The sequence below is a fragment of the Physeter macrocephalus genome, chromosome 11, assembly GCF_002837175.3.
Source record: "Physeter macrocephalus isolate SW-GA chromosome 11, ASM283717v5, whole genome shotgun sequence".
NCBI classification, from domain to species: Eukaryota; Metazoa; Chordata; class Mammalia; order Artiodactyla; family Physeteridae; genus Physeter; species Physeter macrocephalus.
Window position 1 is genome coordinate 68,304,512 of NC_041224.1, and position 12,797 is coordinate 68,317,308.

At 34.1% G+C, this 12,797-nt stretch overlaps 1 protein-coding gene across 4 annotated transcripts in view; it reads left to right on the forward strand.

Moving 5' to 3' along the window:
• ETFA (electron transfer flavoprotein subunit alpha) overlaps window positions 1-12,797 on the forward strand; it is a 90,956-nt gene that overhangs the window by 11,699 nt on the left and 66,460 nt on the right. For all 4 annotated transcript variants that reach the window (XR_008618583.1, XR_003681665.2, XM_007113027.4 and 1 more), the window contains exons 2-8: window positions 1,855-2,001; window positions 4,242-4,323; window positions 4,417-4,499; window positions 9,107-9,206; window positions 10,299-10,409; window positions 11,056-11,157; window positions 12,335-12,403. Coding sequence is in view for 2 of the 4 variants with exons in the window: in XM_007113027.4 (XP_007113089.2) it covers window positions 1,855-2,001; window positions 4,242-4,323; window positions 4,417-4,499; window positions 9,107-9,206; window positions 10,299-10,409; window positions 11,056-11,157; window positions 12,335-12,403 (694 nt within the window). In the remaining 2 variants the exon portion in view is untranslated. The remainder of the gene's footprint in view (window positions 1-1,854; window positions 2,002-4,241; window positions 4,324-4,416; window positions 4,500-9,106; window positions 9,207-10,298; window positions 10,410-11,055; window positions 11,158-12,334; window positions 12,404-12,797) is intronic.

The window sequence follows — 12,797 nt, forward strand, 5'->3', positions numbered from 1 at the left end:
CTTAACCATAAAGAATTTCACCTCTCGTGAGAAGGCAATTTTTTTTTATCGTAAAAAAGGAAAAGTTATACAAGCAGCGACTTGATTTGGCAAAAACAAAAGTTTAATTTTCTCCCCTTTTCTTGCTCCCTTTGAGTGAACAGAAAGGGAGGAAAAAAGACAAGAAATGTCATCCACTGATACACAATGCAGCAGTTCCTTCCTCTGGCATATTCTTCAGTGCTGTCCTCTTCCTCTTTCCATCCTCATTCTGTGGCTCTGGAAGCATTTCTGCCCCTGAAGGCTTGCCTTGGAGTCTCTGGCCCCCAGCTCTGGGATTAGGTTCATCAAGGATAGAGGGGGTTTAGAGGGCTGAGGAGAAGGAAGGGGTTGCAGTGGTAGAAGTAGGAAGCTTAGGGGAAGAAGGGCCCCTATTTTGTTGAAGGTTGCACAGAATCTGACTTAGTCATCCGTGGAAGCAGAGGAGGTAGAGTAACCTGGCTAAGTTTCAGTCAAAAAGGTCTTAACTGGACTAAAGGGAACTCTCATCTGTTGAGGATAAGTGCAGAGATTTGGCTATGAGGATGCTTGTCTCTGCATTGTTTATAATAATAAAAAATTACTAATAACCCAAATGATTATGGAAACTAGTTGAACTGATATGCCCATATATTAATAAAAAGGTGAAGAATATAGCAATTGATATATACAATATAGTAAACAAAAAAATATGTATTTTGTCAATTTAGTTGTGCAACCAGCATTATAGTCCTGTACCTGGCTTCCCTTCATTCACACCCTCTTTGTAAATTTCCAGCTCTGGGTACATTTTACACTCTGCTTTGTTCATTCCAGCTCCAGATCTGAAGATTATTGCTGACTTCAAAGCCACAGAACCATGACATTTGATCATCAGTGCCTCTTTTTCTCATTTCTCATTGCCATTTTCCACAAGGATAGTTCCAAAATATTCTCCTTTCCTCATGCCTGTGGTGTGCTTCCTTATCCTTTCACATGACAGGAATACCTAAACTTCCTTCCATTCTTCCTCTTGATTCTCTGCTTCGTGATCTGCAGCTGCCAACATTTTGGCTCTCTTCATTAATTGAAAACTATTCTGTCTTATAATTGTATGTGAACAAGTCTTAATTTCCCTTGAAAACTTTGAGTGCAGGGACCATTCTTGTTCATCTTTGTGTTTCTGGTGTTTGAAATTATTTCAAATGACCATGAACTATTGGTGGTCTCTTGATAGTCCACAGTAGCTATGGATGGATATTAGTTGGTTCCAAGATACTGTCCAAAAGCTTCTTTTTTGAATTTGGAAGCATATTTGAACAATTGAAACTTTAGCAAAATTGCTGTGTAGTATTGTATTTTAAAGGCAGATTTACATTATCAGTTATTTTGGTATTAAATTCATTTTGCCTGAAGCAACAGAACTTTAGTAATTGATTTCATAATCATTATTTCTAGATATACTGTACTGTTTAGCAGTATTGCTGCAAGTGAATGTAATTGGTACTAGTTGATTCCTAGTTTGATAGTTAATGTGTTCTAAGGATTTAAAATTTAGATACATTTATCAGTTTGTTATTGAACATAGATTAGTGGGAAGGTTGCTTGGAAATAATAAAATTTTTTTTTCTAACAGTAGAATACTAATTTGTATTTTCTGTTTTTATTAGGTAAGACTATCAGTAATAGAGTGATAGACGCAGCCCAAATTTTTGCTACTGAGCAAGTATTTTATAAATACATTTATAAAACTGAATATTGCATACAGTTTTCTTTAAAGCACACATGCTTACCAATTAGAGTAAAAATAAAGTTTGCATTACAACATTCTTTTCCTTTTTTTCTTTCTCTTTTTAGGCCTCATTGCTACGATTTCAGAGTACCCTGGTAATAGCTGAGCATGCAAATGATACCCTAGCACCCATTACATTAAATACCATCACTGCAGCCAAACATCTTGGAGGTGAAGTGTCCTGTTTAGTAGCTGGAACCAAATGTGACAAGGTGAGAAATTTTTAAGGTCAACCATAGCAAATATAATCTCCATCAAGAGACAGGGAAAGATGGAGACAGAGAATTATGCTGAGGACTGTAACCCAAACTGGTCTCTGATCCTCATTAAATGCTGAATATCACAACCGTTACTACGTGTGAAAAAAGGAACTAAAAGGTTTGCTCACCAGGCATTTTATCTTTTGAAATGAGGTAGAATACTTAATTTAGTTCCACTGGCACCATCATGTACCATCAGGTACCAAGTAGAGTGATAATATTTGAGTCCCCTTAGAGGTTAATAGCCGATCCCTTTTTTGTATTGATGAATATGCTTGCTAATTGCTTTTAATTCCTGTAAGTGGTAAATCTGGAAAAAGTATCATGGGTGTTAATTTTTAATTGGTGTAAGAATTCAAATGTAAGTATTATGCTTTCTAAACTATAGCTCCTGCTAAAAGATGTTCTTCATTTTGGTTGTTGTTGAAATAAGACAGTGACAGCTTTGTAAACTAACCCCCTGGAAAGGAGCTCTAATGTGGTATGCGGAGTCTGTACCTCTGGGCTGTAGTGTAGTTGAAATTGTGCTTCAATTAAGCTTACCCAGCTTGAGCCGCCCGTTTTCGTTCTATACAGGAGTTGCCAATTGTATAGCTGGGGGCTTGGACCTCAGAGGAAGAAATCCCTAATAGAGCATGTTTCTTTTTAGAGGATTTAATTTATTTTTTATTAAATAGCATTGTTGCAGAGCATGTGATGTAATGCAGGTTCAGAATGTTAGTGTTGCTTCTGTCTATATTCTTACGTGAAATTGGTATCTTAAAAGAATGTATTCAAGCAGGTTTGGGGTTATGTGGATTTCTTTACCCAAATCCTGCTAACACTTGTTGAATCTTATATAGTTATTAACCACAATGTATGATGATATAGCTAAGCTATCTTTTTGGTTGCCCTACTTTCAGATATACTAGTTCTGGATTTGATTATTTATTTTGTTGTGATTTTAAATAATTATTCTAATATGACTTTAAAAATATTTGATGCTATTTTATTTACATTATTTTGAGAAAGATCAAAACAAATCATCTTTTCTTCAGTTACAGTTTTATTGTCGTGTCACATTTTAATCTTAAAGAAAAACAATCAGTACCTGTATATAGAGACTCTGTTAATAACCTAGGCATATTTCAGTTTTATACTGTTTTCTGTAGCTATCATAAACAGCAAGTGACTCTTCTGTGTAGTACCTGAAGTTTTTGCTGTTTTGTTTTTTTTTTTAAAAAAAGATGGTTTTGATAGTACAAGATTGTCTTCCAGTGAACACTTGATTCAGAAGAGGTGCTTTTGCACTGCATTCTTTCTTCAGTGAATATTGTTGCAATCTTACCCTCCATCAAGGGAGGGGACAGGAGGCACAGCATTTTATGCCTGCACCTCAGTGAATCAGCATGGAGGTAAACAGGAAGACAGTAGACCATAATATGATTACCATGTTTCTCCTAAAGCAGGAACTAGTTATGCTGTAATTAAAGAGATTTAAAAGAAGGAATTCTAATTGCCTTCTGTATACAGGAAGTCTGAGTGGTCAAAAAGCTTTCCCAGAACCCCATCCTGATTCTAAACAGGAGAAATGAGGATTTCAAATACAAAATATTTTGCTTCATCATAGATAAATTATGTCAGTGAGTGGGAACTCAGTGGTTCACAGGGGACTGTTATATAAGATTTTCTTTATTGCCCAGATTCACTCACTAATTTTAAAATCAGCAGAAATAATTATTGCCAGATAAAGTGCAGTAGTCTGTATACCAGTGTGGTTAACTCCCGTTCTTTAGCTCTAGGAACCCTGAGTCTGAAGTGTATTGGCTGTGTTGTTATTGTGAGAGAAAGAATCTAACTGTTGCTTCATTTTCACCATTTCTAAAATGATGAATTTACATTTGCAATGAGTGAAAGGAAAGAGCACAATGTACAACTAAATTTGAGTAGACAGCTGTGTTGATTTTGGTTTATCAATTAGTACTTCTCTTTTTCAAGGCAGGAATTTTTGTTTAAGGTCAGTGGACAGTAAGATCAATTGGCTTAAGATTTTCTTTGTTAAATAATTTTTTAAATTCCCAAGTAGTCCTTTTTTCCATAAGAACAGTTTTTACACTTGGCCATTAAGATTTTATGCTCTGTTGATAATTGTAGTGGTGGCTCTATCAGTGTCTTTCTGTTAGATGGATAATTGAAAACTCTTTTATTCATAGGTGGCACAAGATCTCTGCAAAGTAACAGGTGTAGCAAAAGTTCTGGTGGCTCAGCATGATGTGTACAAAGGCCTCCTTCCAGGTGAGTTTTTCCAGTGGAAATAAATAAGTTTATGAATTTATGAAATAAATAAAATACTATGAAATGTGTTTATCAAATGTGTTTAATTCTCAGAGGAACTGACACCATTGATTTTGGCAACTCAGAAGCAGTTTAATTACACACACATCTGTGCTGGAGCATCTGCCTTTGGAAAGGTGAGAAGATTGAGACTGTGGAATCTGATGTCACTACTTGGAGGCATTAGATTTCATTGTGCTGAAAATGTACAACAGACTTTGTTTAGATAGCTAATCCTGGCTTTCAGAATTCATGTGATAGTTTTGCTAAAATTTATTCTTTCAAGATTTTGTTATAATTTCTGTGAAAATGCTATCTCCAGGCTTTCCATTTTGTCACAGAGACAACTCTGTTCTTTCAAGATTTTGTCATAATTTATTAGAATGCCTCTTGCAGATTTTCAGATTTTGTTATGGAGAAAACTCTATTTAAAAAAAAATCATTTTTCTTTAAAAACTATGTTGAACTTTCTCATTGTGTGAATGTTATTTGTATTAGTAACCCATCGTAAGAGATGGCTTTGTTTGGGTGACTGATGGATATTTAGAAAGGCCAAATTTATCTACTTGGGGGATTTGGGAAGGGCTGTGTGGTGGCTGAAGACATCCTTAGGGTAGAGAAAGGTGTAATCTGATCATGTGCATTGTGATATGTCTGAAGAAAGAATGTGCTATGAGATGGGTTGCGGTCTGCATGAAGTTTATAAAAAAGCGAGGGGGAATGTAGGGGGAGCCCAAGAGAAGGAATTTGTCAGTGAGTCTTTCTTGCTCTCCCTGTGACCATGGGTATTATTCTAGCTCCCTTTTCTTTTATCCCATTCTGAATAAGCTGCAGCTTGTAGTTTTTATTTTTACCTTTAAAGATAGTAAATTAAGTTGTACACAAATACATTCTTATTATAAAAGATGCATACAGTAAAGCAGTGTGCAGAGCAGGGTATCACAATTTCCCTTTCTTATTCCCAACTCTCTTCCCTCTTCCAAAGTTCTGGTGTTAACAGTTGTACATTCTTTTAAGCCTTTTCCTATGGATTTTCAAATTATAATAAATGTACTTTTTTTTTTTTTTTTTTTTTTTTACTTCTGGAATGGGATAGTATAGCATGAATTGTTTTGTGACTGGTGGTTTTCACTTAAGAGTATATCTTGAAAATATTTGCTCATAATGTGTCTATCTCATTTTTTAAATGGCTGCATAATATTTCATAGTTATCCAAGGGATGGACAGTTAGGTTGTTTCTAATTTTTTGTATTTGTAAACTTTGCTGTGAAGAAACATCCTTATATATACCTTTGTATACATGGGCTGGTATTTATTTAGAACAGAGTTCTTGAAGTAGCTGGGTCAAGACTATGTGCTTTTAAAATTTTGATGTATATTGCTAAGTTGCTTTCATGAAAGGATGCCTCAGTTTGCACTCCACCAGTTGCATAGCTTGCCAACACTTGCTATTGTACATTTTAACATTTCCCCCCCAATCTGATGTGTGAAAAATTATATCTTTAACAATTTTGCATTTCTCTGATTGATAGTGAGATCAAATATCTTGTCATATAGTTATCAGTCATTTAAATTTCTTCTTTGAATTGTCTTGATTTGACTTTTTTTTCCTTTTACATTCACAATTGTAATTGATTTTTAAATATGAGTTTGGGGAATACGATAATAAGCTCTTTCATCAGCTAACCATGTCGAGTGGTAATAGCAGTGAGTTCCCAATACATTGATCTCTTTTCTTGCAAAATGAATAGTGTTTGTGAATATTTATCTGTAGTGCAATATTGCTTCTAGACGTGAATCACTGCAAACATGTAGGGATCTTGCACTGTCACCCATGTGAATTGCTCTAGTTTGTTTTTAACCTCAGAATTATCACTTTGAATTCATTAAATTTTTTCTTTTAAGATTAGTAGAATTTCTAGGCAATAACAGAATTTGTAATCTACAATGTAAATACATCAGTTTAATGAATAATTGTTCTTTTACTAATAACAATGTGACAACAATTAGGTTGTCACATTGCAGACTATCATAAGTTTTCCCATTTTTGTGTGGGGTTTGGTAATTGCTAAGTAAGATGGTTCTATATATATGACATATGATATATGAGTCTGGGCTAGTCATTTACCTTCCTGAAATCTGTTTTCTGATATGTAAAATGATGCGGTTTGGCCAAGTGATGTCTATGATCTACCAACTAGAAATGTTAAAATGGAATGGGTTTTTTCTATGGCAGGTTTCACTTCCCTTGGAAATGATTAAGTCAGAGGCTTGACATCCAGCTACTGTACTTTGGGTTGTTGTAGATGAGCATTGAACTAAAAGATCTTTATGGACCATTCCATCTCAGAGTTTGGTTCTGTGTTGGGTGATTTAAACAATTTCGTAAGTCTGAGTTTCTGTGATGACAGTTTACCTAAAAGATTGTTAAACCAAGAAGGAGTGTTTGTTGTATCTGATTAGCTAGATTTTAATACTCTAGCCTTGATTGCTATGTTGTGACATATGGAAGTTTTGAGAACAAAGGTCACATAACAGTAGCTGTTGCTGCAGCCTCTGAATGGATTTGGAATGAGGATGAGTCCATCAGATTAAGCTAAACAATTGGCTGTATAACAGTTCTTCACCAGTTGTGTTTTCAAGATACCACACCTTTGTACTGGTATGCTAGAATTTAAAAATCTGTCATCTTTTTGTGCATCAAAAGAAAACTGTGTTAGTTATTGCCTCTCCTTCCCTGAAACCATGTGGTTGAGCCTGTTGGATAGTGTAGAAATAGATCTGTTTACCATCCATCCTCTCAGGACATTCAAGCAGAAGATCAGACCTGGAAAAACATGTGCCTTTAAGTAATGTGGTAAAATTTTTTTCAAGAAGTGCTAAAATAAAACAAGGGATAATAGAAGTACAAAAGATATTAAATTTCAAGTTTAGAAAGTTCTAAAACTTTACAAAGAAGCACAGTCTGCATATCATAAAATTTCTAAGAGAATCTGCACAGCCAGGTAACAATATTCCCGCAGTATTTCCTGAACAATTTAAAAAAGGTGGCTCAGGAAAAGAGTTACTTACTGAAGTAGGCTTTAAATGCTGACAAATTTGGTTTGTTTTAAAAGCAGGTGTCTTCTAAACCTCTTATTTATCAAGTTAGAGCTATGTTTAATGTTTAATGGAATTTTAATTATTTTCCCAAGCCCTTAATTTCCTATGAAATCTTAATTTTTTCTAATTGTGGATTTATAAACTATGGTACTTTTCAGTAGCTCTTTTATCATGGTTGAAAGGGGATTACTGTATAACATAGGTAGCAATAGATTGAAAATTAGAAAATCTTTATAGATTTTCAGATGCAACAGGAGGAAATTTGATTCAGGCTTTTAACACTTGTTAGCATCGATTTATGTAGAACTGCTTATTAGATACGGGGCAGAGACACAAGAAGCAGAAGACACACAACCTCTGTTCTCAGGGTGCTTTATAAATTTAGTTGAGGGTCATATAGTATGTATATTAAAAAGTATTTTAAAACAAAATACACGTTAGTGCCAATTGAATAGTGTAATTGTACATGCATGCAAGAGGATGAAGAATAAAGGAGTGATTAAAGGATAATCCTGAGAGAATTCTTAGAGGAACAGAGAGAGTTTGGGGATGGAGTGAGGAGAGGAACTTGAGTGCTGTCATAATGAAAGTTTGCCTGCTAGAGGTAGTATCATGTACTGAGTTTAGGAGATGCCATGGAGTAAGCTCTCTGTAGAAAGTAGTGTAGAATTCACTTTTTCTATTTATGTGATCAAAGCAACACTTCACTTTTAAAATTACACTTAGATGGTGTCATCATCTAAGAGAACCTCTGAGTCTAGAAAGCATGGATATTCATTCTTCACTAACTGATTCTGTTTTAGAGCCTGAGAGTCAGAGAAATTTAGACTAGAAGCATAGAGATTCTCTTCCTCTCACTGTGAGGTGAAGTAACTAAGGCCTGGGAATATTGTGGCTTGCCCAATGGTCCCTGCTAGTGGGAGCAAAGTTACCACGTGTATCTATTCCAGAGATGTTATATGCATATACAGGGAAAAGCACATACATTAATTTTTGTTGAGATATATATATGTGTGTGTGTGTGTGTGTGTGTGTGTGTATATATATATATATATAGAGAGAGAGAGGGGCATTGTGCTTTACTTTTCTCATTTTTAAAAATTATATGGATGAACTATAATTTATAAACCTGTCCCCTATTGATGGACACTTAGGTTAGTTTTGATCTTTTTAAATGCAACGTCACTTTTTAAAAAGGTGAAAATGTCTGCTTTGAAGTTTTTTCTTTCATGTACATTAAATAAACATATACAAGTATGTTCTTTCTCAGTATTTGAGAATTTTACTACTACTCTAAATATTTTTCTATATTATCTAAATTCAGTAGTCTATAACTGTCACACTTCATAAATGATAATTATTAAAGCAAATATCGTATCTCATAATTCAACATACTGAGTTAAGATAGTTTATTGCTATAAAACTCTTAATGTAGTTAGAGTAATCATCGACTCTTACTTATGCTCAAAGACTATCCAAAAAGTTGTGCTTGAAATTGTGGTATGTCTAAAGATGCATGTGAAATATAAAATATTCAAATTAAAATTTCTACAGAATTTCCATTTAGAGAATGTTATTGCTGATACTTTATAGCCATCCATCAGCATGTATGTGTGTAACTCACTACTTATTTTGCTTTTAGAACCTTTTGCCCAGAATAGCAGCCAAACTTGATGTTGCCCCTATTTCTGACATCATTGCAATCAAATCACCTGACACATTTGTGAGAACCATTTATGCAGGTGAGTACCCAAGAAAAATAATTAATCAGTATGTTAAATTTTTGAAAACTTTAAAAGCAGAGATTAATCTTGAAGATAGGGTTTTGAAATATGGACCATCTTAAAGATTTCTGAGGAAAATCTTAGTCTTAGAATTGCCGCTGGACCATGACATGACATTCTCTCTGGTAGATCTGGAACACACTTCTTTCCTTCCTGATCATTCAGTGTACAGAGTGAGATTTTTCCAGTGATCAATAAAAATTAGATTTAATATTTAGTATATTTTGTAAGTGGCACCTGGAAAAGAAAATTTTCTATTTTTTTAAAATAGTATTTTCTTGTTTTTTTAACATCTTTATTGTAAAGTAGTATTTTCAGTCTTCTTTGCTGCTTCTACTTCATTTCCGTCTGCATTACAATATTCACTTTGGTATCTCTTTAGTTGATCTTTTGCTAAGCACACTGGTCTCTAGTGGGGCTGGAGAAGGCAGTGAACTCTGTTCTTTCTGATCGAAGTTGTGTATTTCAGTATAAATGGGCAATTCTCAAATCAGATCTTTCATCGTTAGTAGTGTTTAAAGGGAAATATTTGGTCATAGTTTAGGTTACTCTTAATGTGATTGCTAATCCATAAGAAATGTTTCAAATCCTTTAAAAGTCTTGATGCATCACACTTCCTGTCCTTTATGCCTGATCATGTTTTCACTTATTTTCCTCCCTTAGCAAGGCATAGTAGCTTCGTTATTAAGTTGTTGCAGCTCATGTTGTTGAGTTACTGATTATGTTGTTTTTGGAGAAGGAAGCTTTTGTTTATATTCCTTTTAGGAAGAGTGTACCTGATTAGTGTGACTGCCTTTTCCAGTTTGTTTCTTCCACGCAGGTCAGCACTTGTTCTATTTTTAAAGACATCTAAGGTTATACAGAGAGCCACTGATATGTTTCTTCAGTGTTATAGTCCTTTATCCTATACTTAGTAAAGGTAGAAAACAAGTAACTGGTCTACAGTTATTTCTTCCTTCTCTTTGTGAAGTAAATTCTGAACCTCAAAGGAATATTTGGGAGGTTTTTTGCCTTTCATGGTGTTTTTTAAAAAATAAATGTATATTACAGGAAATGCTTTATGTACAGTGAAGTGTGATGAGAAAGTGAAGGTGTTTTCTGTCCGAGGAACATCTTTTGAAGCTGCAGCGACAAGTGGAGGTAATGCCAGCTCAGAAAAGGGTGAGTGTTCATTTGTATTTGTTTGTATTTATTTCAGTTTTTTACCTCAGAGATTATATTAGAATAAGAGAAGGCTTCTAGTTAAATTTCTAATGCAGAGTGTTTGAGAGCTCAATCTAAATATTATTCCCAAGTTTATACAAAAATAAGAAATATTTATATCATTTTTGGTCCTTGGATGTTTGCTTTGGTGTACATCAAAGGGGTAGGAGAGAGGGGGGTGCATTAAGATGAATCCGTTATGTTGATGTAAAGATTTTTTTACTCCCCTCTCACTGTTGCCTGTTATAATAGAGATTCAATATAATGGAATAATGTAATAATAGTAAACTTATGGAAGGTGTTATACTGTAACATATTCAGTATCTTGTTGAACCCCATAGAGAGAGAGACTTATTCCAGTTTTATAGCTAGACTCAGAGAGTTAAATGACTTCTCAAAAGTCATACAGCTAATGAGGTGAAGGCTGGAATCTAGTTGTCTTTCATAAAATCAGAGAGAATGAAATTAGTAGCATAAAAAATTCACAGTAACAAAGTTAAATTTCCTGGAATTAATTCTTTGTGTATTTCTCTTAAAAAATTATTTTTTACTGTAGAACTTGAATTCATGCTCTATGTTTTGTTATATGTATCAATATATGCAGCATCAAGTGCTTCCCCAGTGGGGATAGCAGAATGGCTTGACCAGAAATTAACAAAAAGCGATCGACCAGAGCTAACAGGCGCCAAAGTGGTAGTATCTGGTGGTAAGTGAAATATTGTAATTTATTAATTTTAAAAAATGATGTAAACTTAAAATACTTTGGTTTTCTTAGTACTCATTTTAGAGGAGCACAGGTGTTTTTTCAAATGTAAGAAGTAGGTAAGTTGTGAGTATTAGTCCCATTTTACCGATTAGGAAAATGAAATCATGAGTTTAATACACAGTTTGGACTTTCTCTTGCAAATCTGTGTCATTGGCACCAGGGGGAGCATGATACAAATCTCAACTCCATAGCTTTGTCTTTTTGACTGACTTCTGTGTTATTCAGAAGAGTATGGTTGACTTCTGAAATCAAAGAAAGAACTGGTTGGAATCTCAGGGCTGTGTTGTATGATTCCCACCCTTCACTCTTCTTTGAAAGACCTCCAGTGCAGTCCAGGTCTCTATAGATTACTCTTTGAAAGTTTTTTCGCATTTTGTATCAAAGCTGTTAATATTGCACAAGACTTGCTTCTTTTTGTATGTCATGTTTCTTACTTAAAAAAAAAAAAGACCAAGAAACAAACAAAAAGACCCACATTTTATAGCCTGCTGGCTTTAAAAAAAAAAATAACTGCCGTGATTTAAAAATCTTCCCAAACTAAACATCAAATGAAATAATTAAGCTTCCAAACAACCTCCTATTGCAAGTGGCATTGAGAGGAAATAATTTAATATTTCAAAAAAGGTATACCTGACTAGTTTATTCACTTATTTTTTTAAGAAATGTTTATTGGGTATATGTTCTCTGCCAGGCCCATTGCAAAGTGCTAAAGAAACAAAGAGGAAAAGGCAGATTGTTCTTGCTCTTAAGGAGTTGAAAGTCTAGTGGAATGACTTCCATGAAAATAATAACTTCTTTCAGTTGTTCAGCAAAGTATTGCTAAATATAGCAGTGACCAAGATAGGTAAGGATCTTGTATTGAAAGAGTTTTTCTTCTAGTGGGGAAGACTGGTTTTAAAGACTGATTATACCATTAGTTAACCAGTTCGTTAATTACAATAGTGTTGAATGCTTTATAGGAGAAGTACAGGAGTATCATTGGAGAACTCAAGAAAGGCTTTATAGAGGAGATGGCAGTTGTGTAATATGAAGATTCACTAATGTATACAAAGTTCAAAATTTTTATGGAATGGAGTTTATATTTGCTCAATTTTTTTTTTTCATCTTTTTAAATGAGGTCGGGGTTTGAAGAGTGGAGAGAACTTTAAATTGTTGTACGATTTGGCAGATCAACTACATGCTGCAGGTAAAGTTACTTTCCTTAGTAGAAAAATGTTCCCATTTCGTTGGAAATATTTTTTCTTCATTATCTCTTTTGTATATAAGTCATTCAAAGCTGCAGATTTTTTGCTTTCTCTGGTTTTCAACTTTTCTCTCTGAAACAGTTTTTCTTAGTCTCCAAGTAAATGGTGTAGCATTCAGTGAAGAGAGGTTGTCCATGTTCTTTTTTATTATTTATATGACACTCTTGACATTTGCCACATTTTAGTAGTTTTTTCCATTAAAAAAAAATTAAATGTCAGCTTCATCGCCTACTTCAGATTCAGGAATGCCTTATTTTTCCCTTTATTGGTGGTCTAACATAAATCTCTCATACAAATAGAAATTAACATTTAACATTATTTTTTAAATTTATAGGG